At 33.9% G+C, this 14,338-nt stretch overlaps 3 protein-coding genes across 6 annotated transcripts; all 3 read left to right on the top strand.

Annotated features, from left to right (window-relative positions):
* Positions 1-1,192: 1,192 nt before the first annotated feature.
* On the top strand, positions 1,193-4,053 carry LOC114394570 (cell division protein FtsZ homolog 1, chloroplastic-like). The gene is made up of 6 exons (XM_028356185.1): positions 1,193-1,640; positions 2,046-2,145; positions 2,292-2,521; positions 2,788-2,955; positions 3,185-3,418; positions 3,526-4,053. The coding sequence occupies exons 1-6, from the start codon at positions 1,389-1,391 to the stop codon at positions 3,793-3,795; spliced, it is 1,254 nt and encodes a 417-aa protein (XP_028211986.1). The 5' UTR covers positions 1,193-1,388; the 3' UTR covers positions 3,796-4,053.
* A 1,084-nt stretch (positions 4,054-5,137) lies between these two features.
* Positions 5,138-7,901, top strand: LOC114396757 (V-type proton ATPase subunit e1). 3 transcript variants are annotated; one of them, XM_028358901.1, is made up of 4 exons: positions 5,138-5,235; positions 5,381-5,523; positions 6,443-6,490; positions 7,445-7,901. In XM_028358901.1, exons 2-4 carry the CDS (start codon positions 5,426-5,428, stop codon positions 7,509-7,511), a joined length of 213 nt encoding a protein of 70 aa, XP_028214702.1. In that variant the 5' UTR covers positions 5,138-5,235; positions 5,381-5,425; the 3' UTR covers positions 7,512-7,901. The 3 variants fall into 3 exon arrangements, with proteins under 3 accessions (XP_028214702.1, XP_028214703.1, XP_028214701.1); XM_028358902.1 differs by lacking the exon at positions 5,138-5,235 and having other exon boundaries at positions 5,245-5,523; positions 7,445-7,535; positions 7,619-7,901; XM_028358900.1 differs by lacking the exon at positions 5,138-5,235 and having other exon boundaries at positions 5,245-5,523.
* Positions 7,902-8,609: 708 nt separating this feature from the next.
* Positions 8,610-13,864, top strand: LOC114396755 (mitochondrial import inner membrane translocase subunit TIM22-3-like). 2 transcript variants are annotated; one of them, XM_028358898.1, is made up of 5 exons: positions 8,610-9,017; positions 9,767-9,831; positions 12,636-12,708; positions 13,009-13,062; positions 13,511-13,864. In XM_028358898.1, exons 1-5 carry the CDS (start codon positions 8,852-8,854, stop codon positions 13,660-13,662), a joined length of 510 nt encoding a protein of 169 aa, XP_028214699.1. In that variant the 5' UTR covers positions 8,610-8,851; the 3' UTR covers positions 13,663-13,864. The 2 variants fall into 2 exon arrangements, with proteins under 2 accessions (XP_028214699.1, XP_028214700.1); XM_028358899.1 differs by lacking the exons at positions 12,636-12,708; positions 13,009-13,062; positions 13,511-13,864 and adding exons at positions 9,950-10,022; positions 10,322-10,375; positions 10,821-11,150.
* The last annotated feature ends 474 nt before the right edge of the window (positions 13,865-14,338 follow it).

Genomic DNA, 14,338 nt, shown 5'->3' with positions numbered 1-14,338 from the left:
AACATAACGAAGGAAAAATGGAAACAATAACTGAAACTCACTTATTAGTATAGAGAATTTGTTTGTATGTGAAGGATGAAGAGGGTTTCCAACATTAGTGTTGAACAATTTCTTCGCTTGGCAAATTCTCAGTTACGTTTTGCTATTAGCTGCAATCCAAGGTTCGAAATAGAAACAAAAAAGATAAATAAAAAATAAATAAGAAGGATATTATATTTAATTTTTGCTTTCTTTCTTTTTGGTGTTAATGTTTAGTTTACCCGAATGTGTGCTGCCCATAGTAGTTAAAATGGTTCGAAAAATGGAAATGCTGATCATATCTGGGGGATCAATGGCAGTAATGACAACACTAAGTTAGAATTTAGTTTTACAATTATTTAGATTTTAGAGATGATGTGTCAAAAAAGTTCTTAATTTGGAAAATTTAATAGAGAATAAATTTTCCCTTTTGCGGAATCTTAATTTGAAATTTTAGTAGAGAATAAATTTGGACATTTGATAGAGAATAAATTTTCACTTTTAACGAATCTTAATTTGGAAAATTTAATTTATCATGTTTGATATGTAGTTTTTAGGGGAACTATAATTCCTAATAATTGTTTTTAATATATATTTTCACAAAAACATTCTCGTGGAGGTGGAGAATTATTCTTTTTCAAGTTTAATTTTTGTTTTATCATGATAAAAAAGTTATGTTATTTTTTTTAATCATCATGAGGTTACTCTCATTAAATTATTTTTTTATCATGACGCATGCAATTATAGAGGAGAGATTTCATGTTAAATATTATAAATAAAAAGGAATTTTGTGTAAATAAAAGAGAAATTAAAACAAGTTACTCTTTTAACTAATTATCCAATAAAACGATATCTGTTTTCTACAACTATTTTAATTAATAGTTAAATTTTTTTAATTAATCTTAAAACAACTATTTTATTAAATAAATAATATTAATTTTTAACTTTTCATCATTAAAGCAGTGTTTTATCCTATAAGCAAAATTATAAATATCTAAACTTTATATTTTATATTATAAATACAATAATTTTTTTTATATTTTATATATTGTATTGTATTTTTAATTTTAAATATCTGTCATATACTGATAGTATCAACTTTTTTCTTTTTCATTTCTGTGGTGCATTATTTTTTTTATATATAAAAAAAGACAAAAGTAAAACGCAAGGGTTTTAGACTTCAGTGACCACTATTGCTACTCTGCTAGACTGTGTGCATAACCTTCTGTTGTGCTTTTCTTCCTTCAACCGTTTCCAATCCAAACCAACGTGAAACTTGAAAACTGAACTCAATTCTCATCTTCCCCTAAAACACTAAACCCTAAATCCCAAATTCTTCACCATCAACCCTAAATCCTAGAAGTGTTGCAATGGCCATGCTGCCACTCACAAACCCCACTCCAATTCGCCACAACGCACTGCCTTCCTCCTCTTTCGTTCAAAGAAACTGCGTTTCCCTGAACCCTAGAAGCAGAAGGTGCGCCTTCGAACCCCAGCGACGTCGTTTCGCGTCCGTGACATGCTGCTCCTTCTCGACAGTCGACAGCGCTAAGATTAAGGTTGTCGGTGTTGGCGGCGGCGGCAACAATGCTGTTAACCGCATGATCGGTTGCGGATTGCACGTGAGTTTTTCTTTTCCCATTTTCATTTACTCAATATCTGTTAGTGGGTTATTTATGAACAATGTGAGATTGTGTGATAACTTTGGTGGGTTTGTTTTTATGGGATATGTTTCTTTTTTGGGTAAAATGTGCATTAGGTTTCTCAATTTATTCAAAACTGGTTAGTACGTACATTTTTTGAAATGTGATGGACTTGGTCAGGTCAAAATGAAGTATAGGGTGGGACAAAATTCACCAAATTTCAGAAATACGAGGACCATGGTTTTTAAATTATAGAGGCTAAAACCAATTTTAACCAAATATCGAGGGGTCTATCATAGTTACAAATTGGATTCATTAAGGTACACTTTATATTTTTGTTAATGTTGTATTGTATTGTGCTTTATTATTATTTTTTTCAATCAGGGTGTAGAATTTTATGCTATAAATACTGATGCTCAAGCACTGTTGCATTCTGCTGCTGAGAACCCTATCAAAATTGGAGAGCTTCTGACTCGTGGATTAGGTCAGGAAGTTGCATTTTATGCCTAGGGGGTTCCTTTGTACTTGATTATAACATGCATATATGTTGCAATCATGTGATCTATATGTGTGTGTGTGTAGCTTCACTCCAATGTGACCTTTGATTCGAGTTGCTTGATAGAGATGCAGGTACTGGTGGGAATCCACTTTTGGGGGAACAAGCTGCTGAGGAATCAAAAGAAGCTATTGCCAATGCTCTTCAAGGATCAGATTTAGTGTTTGTAACTGCTGGCATGGGTGGGGGAACTGGGTCTGGTGCTGCCCCAGTAGTGGCCCGAATAGCTAAAGAGGCAGGTTACTTGACAGTAGGTGTTGTTACCTATCCCTTCAGTTTTGAAGGACGCAAAAGATCACTGCAGGCAGGTGTCATTCTTTTTGTGATTGAGAATATGATTAGTATGCTATACGGATGCAATTCTCCTTCAAGTGTGCTAAAAAACTTGGGATTTCCTTTTTTTCATTTATACTCATTTGCAGCTAGTCATAAATCATGCGTTATTAACTTATAATAATCTTAGTTATGGATGAACTATGATCATGTATTTTGATAATTTTTTGATGTTTATTATATTGTCTTGCTTTCGAGGATACTTTGAGAGGTTAAATTCAGATGTCATCCTTTCAGGCACTGGAAGCCATTGAAAAGTTGCAGAAAAATGTGGATACACTTATAGTGATTCCAAATGACCGCCTGCTTGACATGGCTGATGAGCAGACACCTCTTCAGGATGCTTTCCGTCTAGCAGATGATGTTCTACGACAAGGAGTACAGGGAATATCAGACATCATAACAGTGAGTTGATATTGATTAGCAATTTTTTCAGACTTTCTATCTGGTGATCCCTTTAGATTGATAGAAAGTGAAGAAAAGAGGAGACATTCAAGGCTTGAATCATTTTCCATATCCTTTCCTCCTAACTCATTTCAGTGTTGCTCCTCCATCATAATTGGACAATTAATGTGAAGTACATTTTGATGTCAGCTTATCAGGATGTTATTCAGTGTTATGTGTCTTTTTACAGATACCTGGGCTTGTAAATGTGGATTTTGCTGATGTAAAAGCTGTGATGAAAGACTCTGGAACTGCAATGCTTGGTGTGGGTGTTTCCTCCAGTAAAAACCGGGCAGAAGAAGCTGCAGAACAGGCTACTTTGGCTCCTTTAATTGGCTCTTCTATTCAGTCAGCTACTGGAGTAGTGTATAACATTACTGGGGGGAGAGACATAACTCTGCAAGAAGTGAACAGAGTGTCTCAGGTACTTAAGAATTTTATTGTCAGAAGGAACATTTCAGCATTCTTTTGATCTTATGAATTTGTTGTGAACATTTGTATCCTGTTTTCAAAACTTCATAACTGCTGTAGGTGGTGACAAGTTTAGCCGACCCTTCTGCCAATATTATATTTGGTGCCGTTGTTGATGATCGCTACAATGGGGAGATTCATGTCACTATCATTGCAACTGGCTTCTCACAGTCCTTCCAGAAGACACTACTAACAGATCCAAGGGCAGCTAAGTTGCTTGACAGAGAGCTTGGGGGTCAAGAAAGCAAGGCAGTGTCTCCTCCTCCCAAGTCCTCAAACTATCCATCAACGGTTGCATCTAGAGCATCCCCACGAAAGTTCTTCTTTTAGTTGCTTTGTTCTTTTACCCTTCTTGGTTGTAGTTAATCAGCTGTGAATGTGATCTTGAAGCTTAGTTGAGATATCATTGTGGTGACGGTCTCTTCTTTCGATTGTGGATCTTGTTTTTACAAATTCTTCTTCCAAGAGTTGGCTATTTGCATGACTGTGAGTCAGATTGTTAGTGTAACAAACAGCTTGCTTGTAGATCAGTAAACAACATTTTTGTCGAAGGAATGGATATATAGAAGTTACTTTATGCTTGTTCTACCACCCAGAGCTAACACACTTGTGAACTTAGCGAACAGCATAACCAACAAGGATTTAATGCAATGATTATCAACAGTAATTACAGTATGACTAACAAAGGATTCAATGCTAAGGTCATATTTCGAAGACAACAATTGTTGCGTGGACTTCTTAGTTATGGTAGTCTTCCAAGGAGAATAAATAAACTTGATTTGCGATTGGTTGAGGGTATGGCATGTGGAATGTTGTCCCCATTGATTTGGGTAATTAGCATGTATATGGCATTTATTTTCCGCACTCCCATGTATATTATGGAATGAGAGTGTTTACTCCCAACTATTTTTTGTAAAATATACGAAAAGTCTAAATTAATGATCAATAACATTTCATTATATATATATATATATATATATATATATTTTAAATCATACATTTCATTATATTTGACGCAAAGTTTACATAAAAAATATTGAAATAATATCTATAATTTAAGGATTAGTTGAAAAAAAATGAAAACTAAGTGTCTCCTTTTAAAAAAGATAAATTTAAAGGGCTTTAACATATATATATTTTTTTCAATCACAAAAAAAATCAATAAATAAGAATAACACACTACTACTACCAATTGGACATGACACATGTAAAGTTCAATATGACTTTGAGGTTATTAGTAAGACATTCTAATCAACTGTACTAATAATTTAATTATATTATAAAATAAATAATGTTACATATAACACTAAAAATTTTTAATGTATATTTAATAAACATGTAAATTTAAATAATAAATTTTGTGATAATTATTTTTAATATAACTTATACAAATTATTTAATTTATATATTTTTTTATAAATAAAAAATATTTACTATTAAAAAAAAATTAATTTATTAAAAAATTAAAAAAAAAAACACTCAGATCATGTAATTCATGAGTATTTTTGATAAAAAGATATATAAAAAACACTTAGGAATCAACTAATTCATAAGTCTAGTACGGATGAGCTCATCCATATCTCTTTTATGGAAAGACAAAATAGAAAAATCATAAAATTATTAAACGTATCAATAATTTCGCTGGGTGCATGTAACAATGCCCGACAACAGTGGGCTATGTTTTGGGCCTAAGCCCAATTCATTCTGAAGCAGAAAACTGATCGATTCAGAGGACAGAGCACAGTGAGATCTCTGCTTCAGAGTTCGGAGGTAACAAACAAACTAATTACATTATTCCAACCTTTTTTTCTCTTTTCCTATTTCCATTTTCTTTCTCTTTCCACCATTTTCTCGGCAACCAAACACTCCAATCAATTAACTCGTATTTTATATTATTATTTTTAATTCGCGGTAGGAATTCGTTTTCTCTGATCGGGATCTGGAAGGGAAGCGAATCGACATGGGGTTCTTGGTGACGACGCTGATCTTCGTAGTGATCGGAATCATCGCGTGCCTCTGCACCAGAATTTGCTGCAACAGAGGACCTTCTACCAATCTGTATGCTCCTTCCGATTCTCTTTCGTTTTTTTTTTTGTTACGTTCACGATGTATCAATTTTGATGCCCTAGCAATCTCGAGAGTGGTGCGTATTTGAGGAATTAGAGTATTCTGCATTCAATTGGAGTATAGTGCAGCGTTCGTGAATTTTTTTTTTTTGTAATTTGGTTGGTTATATGAATGAATTATCTCATCGTTGGTTTTGATTTAATTCTGTTGTTGCAATCAGCGGGATTTTGATCGGACGAAGTTAGGGATTGTTTGGATGAATGCGTTTTGTTGTTTTCTGTAATTTTGGATCCAGCTGCTGATTTGAAGTTGAGAAGATTTAGGGTGATGAAATTAGATGAAGACTGTCTTTCTTAATTCTTGATTACCAAGAATATAATGACAGCTTAGAATAGAGAAACAAATTATATTCGTCCAGAAGTTTAACATGTTAATTTTAAGGTATTTATGGTCAGTCATGGCTGTGCACTTGGGAAGGATATGAATTGGTCAGTATTTTGTAAAAGAAAAAAAACATGTATTCCTAGATGTTAATTGTTTGTCTGGCATTTCTCTGCTTGTAAAGATGGTTAGAGTGTACATGATTCCTTCCTTTAGGCATGTGGTGTTGCCTTGGTTATGACTGAATGCCAATCCAACTTTTTGGCTCTTTTATGTTGAGTTGCGATGGAAAGTGTGAGAACGTAAAAACACACAATTAATAATTGATAACTTGATATGGTTATCAACTATTTATAGCAACTCTTGTGTTTGGTAATGCAACATATAGAGATTTATTTAGTGACTTGAGCAGACTATGAAGTATATATATATATATATATGCAGACTTACATGCACACAAATCCCACAAATATTCATTACTGTGTCACTATTCTTCAATGCACACTAATCTCTTTTTATTCTGTTGCAGATTTCACCTTACTTTGGTAATTACTGCAACAATTTGCTGCTGGATGATGTAAGTGTTGTTTGATGGGCATTCATCTTTTGTTTTGTATAAAGTTAAAACAGTAATTAGAGAACTTGTGCACCTATGTTTCTTATTTCCCCTGGTAAGGACTTTATTGATCAGAATAGAAGAAGAAATTACTAGATGACTTGAATTTTTCCCCATGCAGATAACTCCACTCACAGGATGACATGTAGTCACGTGCACATAATTAATGCTGAAGTTGTTTGTTTTTGTAGCTGTTCTTTCATTCTCATAGACCTTGATACTGCCACACTAACTTTTGTGTTTATTGTCAAATTACTAAAGCTGTATAGCAGCCCTCATAAATAGTAATTGAAGCAGAATAACTAAACTCCATAAAAAGTGGGATAATTCAAGTAATTGTACCTGGCATATATAAGACTTGATGCTTTATTATGTTCAAAGCAGAGCATTGTGTTTGATTGGGAAAAAAGGAGCCTGTCATGCCACAGTGTTCTCCATTGTGAATAGTAGTAACTTAAATATATGTCCAACTGTTAAATAGTCTGTGAAGATTCTCTTTCTCTTTGATACAATCGTATAACTACTTCTTGTCATTCTTTTATGCACATCCTAAATGTATGATTTTACTAGAGGAAATTATAAATAGTTTATGTACTTGTATTAATGTTCTTCATTATGCATATTTCATCATTCACAAGGAGCTTGTGATAAAATTTGATGAATGCGAGTAACTGTATGTCCAAAAGGGTTTATGTTTTGTTTATTTTAGGGGCGGGGTGGGGTTTGACCTTTAGTGATCTTTTTTTATTAATTATTCATTCCCAACTTTTCTATCTACGTATTAATGAATCCCATCTTCATTGATTTTTCAGTGTGCTAATTTCTATCTTTGATTGGTCTCTTTTATAGCTTGTAAATACCAAATCGTGTCTTCTTTGTCATATGCTGACTTTGATCTTTCCTCTGTTCTTTTAGGTGGGCGATTGTATATCTGGCACAAATGAAACCACTCATTGTACCTATACTGAACGAGGGCGAATAAGTCTTTGAACAGATGTAGCTCCTTGTAAGTTAGAGAAAATGGATCGCAGATTGGCTGCTGGATAGAATTTGATTTTGGCTATCATGAGTTGTTCAGTATTTTTTCAGGGTGGAGCTGTATGTATTTCTTGCTGGATAATGGCATTCCAGTTGGCATTTCTATTGCTACCTGGCATTGGTCGTGTTACGGATGTTGTATTTAGCACTCATTCATTTCATATGTCCGTGGATAATGATATCAAATATGTATTTTGGTGAAAAATAAGTTGATGAAAAAGAAGTACGTTTTGTCTAAGATTCAAAATGGGTCAATGTTTGTGAAACTCTTGCGCTTATGTACACAATTCGCTTTGGTCACTACCAGCTGAATGAAATAGTAATTCAGTACTGACATCCGATAGAACACCAATAGTTGTAGTATTCCTTGTTAATATTTAGCACAAGATGCGCAGGTAACCTATGGGAGCTGCTGGGCAGCATTTTGTCTCTATGTAGAAGATTTTTAGGTTGATTGGAGAAGTCACGGCATGACAATAGAACAAAATAAAATAAAGTATACAGTTCCAAAAATACCAAAGCCATGACAGTAGACAAAGAACTTTTACATACGAATTACTAACTTACCGAGAGAATAGGTCTCTAAATTTGCTTCCCTTAACTTAAATTGTTAACTTAAACAGGAATCTTACCATAGAGATCTTCTGATCAAGGCATGATTGTAACTTTAAATGTCAGTCACACATGAAGATCTGATATTCTCATTTGAATTATTTGCATGACCTTTGATGAGATTGGCTCCTTCACTTTATGCCATACGCTGTTGCAGAACAGCAAAGGACACAGACATTTCCGCTGTTTGAGGCTAGCTCTGATTTCAGGTATTTGTAGGATGAAGACTTTGTATTTTTGTAGACTTATCTAGCACATCAAAGAGACAGAAAGTGTCAACGCATATATGGAAGAAGTGTTCAAGAGGCCACTTTTTATTAATCCATTTTCAAAAGCAGAATGGTGATATCTTGTGTATCTGCTTGGCTTACTCTATATACTTTGAGAGATTTTTTTTTTCAAGAAAAAAGGAAGAAAAAATATCCCATTTCGTTGGTTTCTATACAGAACTTTGTTTTCATACTTTAAAGAATTTGATTATCGTTAATAACAATGAGGATTGCATAACTGACATAGTCAGAGAAGGACCTTGTGTTCCTAAATATTTACTTAGCTAATTAATAATTGTGAATAGCAGTGTTGATTAGTTTGTTGTTGAAAGAGGTAATGTTGTTAGTGTGGAATAAATTCAAGTCAAGAGCAGGGTAACCCCATCGTCAAAACTCAAAAGTGATGGCATCGGATGCAACAGTTAATTCGGTTAGTGACGTGAACAATGCTCCCAATCCTACAAAATCTGTAGGTCCTTCCTCTACTCCGTCCCCCACGGCTTTCCTTCTTCTCCCTGCCGCCACTAGCACTGCTTGTGGCGCCCTCACCGGCTCCCTTTTCGGCTATGGTCCTCTCTCTGACTTGGACTTGCATGTGCTTTATGTTTACTTTTTGTGATGTTACCATTTCTTTTTCTGTTTTTCTTCGTCATTCTCTTGTTTCTGGTATTTTAACTTTCTTAGAAGCAGTTCCTTAGGTACTTTTAATGTTGTTTTTCAATCATAATTGGAGTTTCACTTGTAATTCACATAATAAAGATTTGTATTAAAGGTTTAGAAAGTAAAACTCCAATTCTGGCAGGAGAATTGACTCTAAAGACACTTAATGAACTGCAACTAAATCTAAGTTTTATTCTTAATCAAATAGGCTACACGGAATTTGCAATTTGAAATTGTTTTTTCTTTCTTGAATTTATAGCATCCTCTGAGAAATTTTTAATTTGGGAGTATATGCCGTTTTGTTTATATCCTGTACACAACTTAAAGAGGAATCTATTGGTAGATAATTTCACCTTCAAATCTTTTCTGTTATTAGTTATTAGTTGTTTATTACCTTTGAGTGAAGATGGAGAGGAGTGAGTGAGTAACATCATTTAAAATTTTGAATCTATATAATATTTTCCTAACAAGTAACTAGAGAAATGGATTTTGAACTAAATTTTCTGCTTTATTCAATCATAGGTTATATTTGTGTATCTATGCTATCTTTGAAATGCTGGCAGAGGATTATGATCAAGAAATTCAAATTCTTAGAGTTTGATAGTTGGTCGATATTTCTGTTCGTGCTCAAGGATGCTTTCAATGGGTCTGTTTTCAGGTGCTGGATTGATTAAGAAGAAAGGCTTTAAAGGATCCTTTATAGAAGCAGGATCTAATGCTAAGGTATACCAGAGATCAATGTTGTTTATTTTCTGCCCGGCTTTTTACTTTGCAAACTTAATACCTATTTGAACATGTCCATTCATTAATTATCTTCATTTTTTGTCTTCCTTTTCATTAGACATTTGCAATTTTATCCGGAGTTGATAGTTTGGTTGTCTGCATTTTGGGAAGACTTCGAGGAAAGGATGATGGTATAAAATATTTAATTTCAAAGATGTGTTTGACAAAACTTAACATATAAGTTAATTGGAAGCTAAAAAGTTAGTTGGAAACTATTAATGAAAACAAAGAAGGAATTATGATAAGGTAGTGTTCAGATGCTACATGAAAAGTGTTACAAAAACACTCATAAAAATATGTTCCTTTGGCAAAGAGGTTTAATTTGGCAAACAAACTTCTAATTCAGCCAAATATGTTAGAAGCCAACTTAAAAAAGCCTCGCCAATATAATGTTCTCTCACTGATAATGTGATTCCTTTCACATCTGCAGCCATTAATGCTGGGGTAGCTGGATGCTGCGCTGGTCTTGCTACAAGTTTTCCTGGTATATCCCTTCTTTTAATAATTGATGAACTATCATTCTTTACTTGAAATTTTTATTAACTTGTTGGTCTCTGCACCAATTGAAATTAAGGATAAAGGTCACAGTAATCTTACCTATTTTGACCAAACCTTTTCTCAAAGGTATGAATTTTAATTTGTCTTCATTGTTGAAATCTATGAACAAACATGATCCTTCATTCCAAACACTTGAGACAATTTTGTCTCCAATTGGTGGCTGGGGAAAGGTTGATGTTTATTACTATGTTGAATGGTCTAACAACAAAACAAAAAGCTGCTTTAGTGACTCAGGCATTTCAATCAATTCTTTTGTATGAGTCTATCTCTATATGTATGTAATTTATTCACCAAAAAGAAAAATATGTATTTAATTTTCTTCTCTTGTACGTTTTTATTGTTATTATGACTCATCCTTTAGGATTCTCCAGGTACACCCCAATCACTTCTACAGAGCTGCATTGCTTATGGGGCACTTTCTTTTATCATTGAAGGGTTAACCAAGCAACGATCTGCACTTGCATATCCCATGTCCAAGAAAACAAGTGTACGCAACCAGGGTATAATTCCTACATCTCATTGAGAAGGGTATATTGCCTTTTATGCATCATTAATATAAGGTTAAGGTGTATAGCATATGCACCTTTCTTTTGCCTTCTTTGTAGCTTTCTTGTAGTCTTTATGGAAACTTTTAGAAATAATATAAGGGTGAGACACATTGTAACATGGAATGTGCTAAATCATAGCATGTTGATTACACAATGTTCTTTATCTGATTTTTTGTATCGGCAAATGTTAGTTTTGTTAAAAATGTCAGTGTGGAGATTCAAACTTATGACCTCTCTCCCCTCCTTTCTCCCTTTACCCTTAAGTCCTTCTTTTCTAACCACTAGGCCAATCTTATATTTATATGTTCTTTATCCGTGGTTTCTATTTCAAATATGGCATCTTCAGCTTGCTCATTTGCATGTCAACCAAAAGGCAGCAGTATATGGTGCTAAAATGATTTGAGTTAGAAAGCAATACCCGTTAATTTTTAAAAAAAAAAATGGTTTTACGTTACCCAAGATTTGCAGCAGATCTTTATAGCAACATATTCTTAATATTATTATTAATGATTTGAGCCTGTTTATTGCACCTCAAAACACATTATCTGTTTTATTATTATTTCTGATTTATTCAACTAAAATATACCATTTCTAGTATACAACTAATAAACTTCAATGACTATCTTTTACAGTGTCAGCAAGAAATCGAAAAAACATTTTTTTTAATCAGCAAAAGTTGTATATATGTAATAAAGAAGGGTACCAGAGGTAAATACAAAAAGTTCATAGAACTTCCCCATCAGCTCATGACAGCGGTTACAATATATTTAGGTGATGATTGCATAAATAAAAAATAACCGTTCAAAGCTCCACAACATACCAGAGTATTGTAATTCACTCATTTCCTCTCCTAGTATAGTATCCCACCACTAACCAGCTATAACATGTCTTTGCTGGATAAAATTATGCAAAACAAAATTTGGAAGTTACCCCAGTACTACCAAAAGTCATATACCATGCAGAGAAGTTTTCTTAATAATAACACAGCTCAAGTTCTTCGCATGTATGTGGCAAAATAGATTAATGAACTTCGTACCCCATTGTCCAGAGGCTCTTCGCTATGCGAAGGTATGGGAGAGGGATATTGTACGCAGCCTTACCCTTGCATATGCAAAGAGGCTGTTTCCGGATTCGAACCCATGACCAACAAGTCACCAAGGCACAACTTTACCGCTGCACCAGAACTCACCTCCATAATTAGCATTTCCACCTGACAGATTCCACAATGCTACACATACCCTTTCCTGCACATTTTTGATCGAATTTCCTGCACTCAGCTACTTGCCACATAATGTACAAGTCAATTTCTTCATCATCAACAGTTCCTCCAAGAGTGGCATCTCATTTATTACGGAACACAGTCTTTTCGTGTTTTCCCCTAAATTTTACCACCAACAGTTCCCTTAACTGCTTTAGCTTTCCTACCTCTCTAATGACCACCACTCCATCATCTTCTATAATCACTGGAGGTATCTCTTGTAGGGATGTCATGCCTCCAATATCCTTCAATCGAATTAAACCCATATAATAAGACAGAAGATGATGTAGCTTAGTAAGCTTACGAATCTCCTCTGGCATCTTATACTCACTTGTGTCTCTTATATCCAAGGTCTCCTTTTTTGTCTTCTTTTTCATTAGACATTTGCAATTTTATCCGGAGTTGATAGTGTGGTTTTCTGCATATTGGGAAGACTTCGAGGAAAGGATGATGGTATAAAATATTTAATTTCAATGATGTGTTTGACAAAACTTAACATATAAGTTAATTGGAAGCTAAAAAGTTAGTTGGAAACTAATAATGAAAAGAAAGAAGGAATTATGATAAGGTAGTGTTCAGATGCTACATGAAAAGTGTTACAAAAACACTCATAAAAATATGTTCCTTTGGCAAAGAGGTCTAATTTGGGAAAACAAACTTCTAATTCAGCCAAATATGTTAGAAACCAATTTAAAAAAGCCTCGCCAATATAATGTTCTCTCACTGATAATGTGATTCCTTTCACATCTGCAGCCATTAATGCTGGGGTAGCTGGATGCTGCGCTGGTCTTGCTACAAGTTTTCCTGGTATATCCCTTCTTTTAATAATTGATGAACTATCATCCTTTACTTGAAATTTTTATTAACTTGTTGGTCTCTGCACCAATTGAAATTAAGGATAAAGCTCACAGTAATCTTACCTATTTTGACCAAACCTTTTCTCAAACCTATGAATTTTAATTTGTCTTTCATTGTTGAAATCTCTGAATAAACATGATCCTTCATGCCAAACACTTGAGACAATTTTGTCTCCAATTGCTGGCTGGGGAAAGGTTGAGGTTTATTACTATGTTGAATGGTCTAACAAAACAAAACAAAAAGCTGCTTTAGTGACTCAGGCATTTCAATCAATTCTTTTGTATAAGTCTATCTCTATATGTATGTAATTTATTCACTAAAAAGAAAAATATGTATTTAATTTTCTTCTCTTGTACGTTTTTATTGTTATTATGACTCATCCTTTAGGATTCTCCAGGTACACCCCAATCACTTCTACAGAGCTGCATTGCTTATGGGGCACTTTCTTTTATCATTGAAGGGTTAACCAAGCAACGATCTGCACTTGCATGTCCCATGTCCAAGAAAACAAGTGTACGCAACCAGGGTATAATTCCTACATCTCATTGAGAAGGGTATATTGCCTTTTATGCATCATTAATATAAGGTTAAGGTGTATAGCATATGCACCTTTCTTTTGCCTTCTTTGTAGCTTTCTTGTAGTCTTTATGGAAACTTTTAGAAATAATATAAGGGTGAGACACATTGTAACATGGAATGTGCTAAATCATAGCATGTTGATTACACAATGTTCTTTATGTGATTTTTTGTATCGGCAAATGTTAGTTTTGTTAAAAATGTCAGTGTGGAGATTCAAACTTAGGACCTCTCTTCCCTCCTTTCTCCCTTCACCCTTAAGTCCTTCTTTCCTATCCACTAGGTCAATCTTATACTTATATGTTCTTTATCCGTGGTTTCTATTTCAAATATGGCATCTTCAACTTGCCTCATTTGCATGTCAACCAAAAGGCAGCAGTATATGGTGCTAAATTCGAGTTAGAAAGCAATACCCGTTAATTTTAAAAAAAATATATGGTTTTACGTTACCCAAGATTTGCAGCAGATCTTCATAGCAACATATTCTTAATATTATTATTAATGATTTGAGCCTGTTTATTGCACCTCAAAACACATTATCTGTTTTATTCAACTAAAATATACCATTTCTAGTACACAACCAATAAACTTCAATGACTATCTTTTACAGTGTCAGCAAGAAATCGAAAAAACATTTTTTTTAATCAGC

Source organism: Glycine soja, chromosome 18 (genome assembly GCF_004193775.1).
Source record: "Glycine soja cultivar W05 chromosome 18, ASM419377v2, whole genome shotgun sequence".
In the NCBI taxonomy this organism is placed as follows: Eukaryota; Viridiplantae; Streptophyta; class Magnoliopsida; order Fabales; family Fabaceae; genus Glycine; species Glycine soja.
The sequence above is the reverse complement of the archived record's forward strand: the minus strand, read 5'-3'. Positions and strand labels throughout refer to the sequence as shown.

Excerpts from the sequence above, each read along its gene's own strand:
- LOC114394570 (XM_028356185.1), top strand. The coding sequence starts at position 1,389 with ATGGCCATGCTGCCACTCACAAACCCCACTCCAATTCGCCACAACGCA. Across the intron at positions 2,956-3,184 it reads GAATATCAGACATCATAACA|ATACCTGGGCTTGTAAATGT; the intron begins GTGAGTTGATAT and ends GTCTTTTTACAG. Across the intron at positions 3,419-3,525 it reads AAGTGAACAGAGTGTCTCAG|GTGGTGACAAGTTTAGCCGA; the intron begins GTACTTAAGAAT and ends TAACTGCTGTAG.
- LOC114396757 (XM_028358901.1), top strand. The coding sequence starts at position 5,426 with ATGGGGTTCTTGGTGACGACGCTGATCTTCGTAGTGATCGGAATCATC. Across the intron at positions 5,524-6,442 it reads AGAGGACCTTCTACCAATCT|ATTTCACCTTACTTTGGTAA; the intron begins GTATGCTCCTTC and ends ATTCTGTTGCAG. Across the intron at positions 6,491-7,444 it reads ACAATTTGCTGCTGGATGAT|GTGGGCGATTGTATATCTGG; the intron begins GTAAGTGTTGTT and ends CTGTTCTTTTAG.
- LOC114396755 (XM_028358898.1), top strand. The coding sequence starts at position 8,852 with ATGGCATCGGATGCAACAGTTAATTCGGTTAGTGACGTGAACAATGCT. Across the intron at positions 12,709-13,008 it reads ACTTCGAGGAAAGGATGATG|CCATTAATGCTGGGGTAGCT; the intron begins GTATAAAATATT and ends TCACATCTGCAG. Across the intron at positions 13,063-13,510 it reads TCTTGCTACAAGTTTTCCTG|GTACACCCCAATCACTTCTA; the intron begins GTATATCCCTTC and ends AGGATTCTCCAG.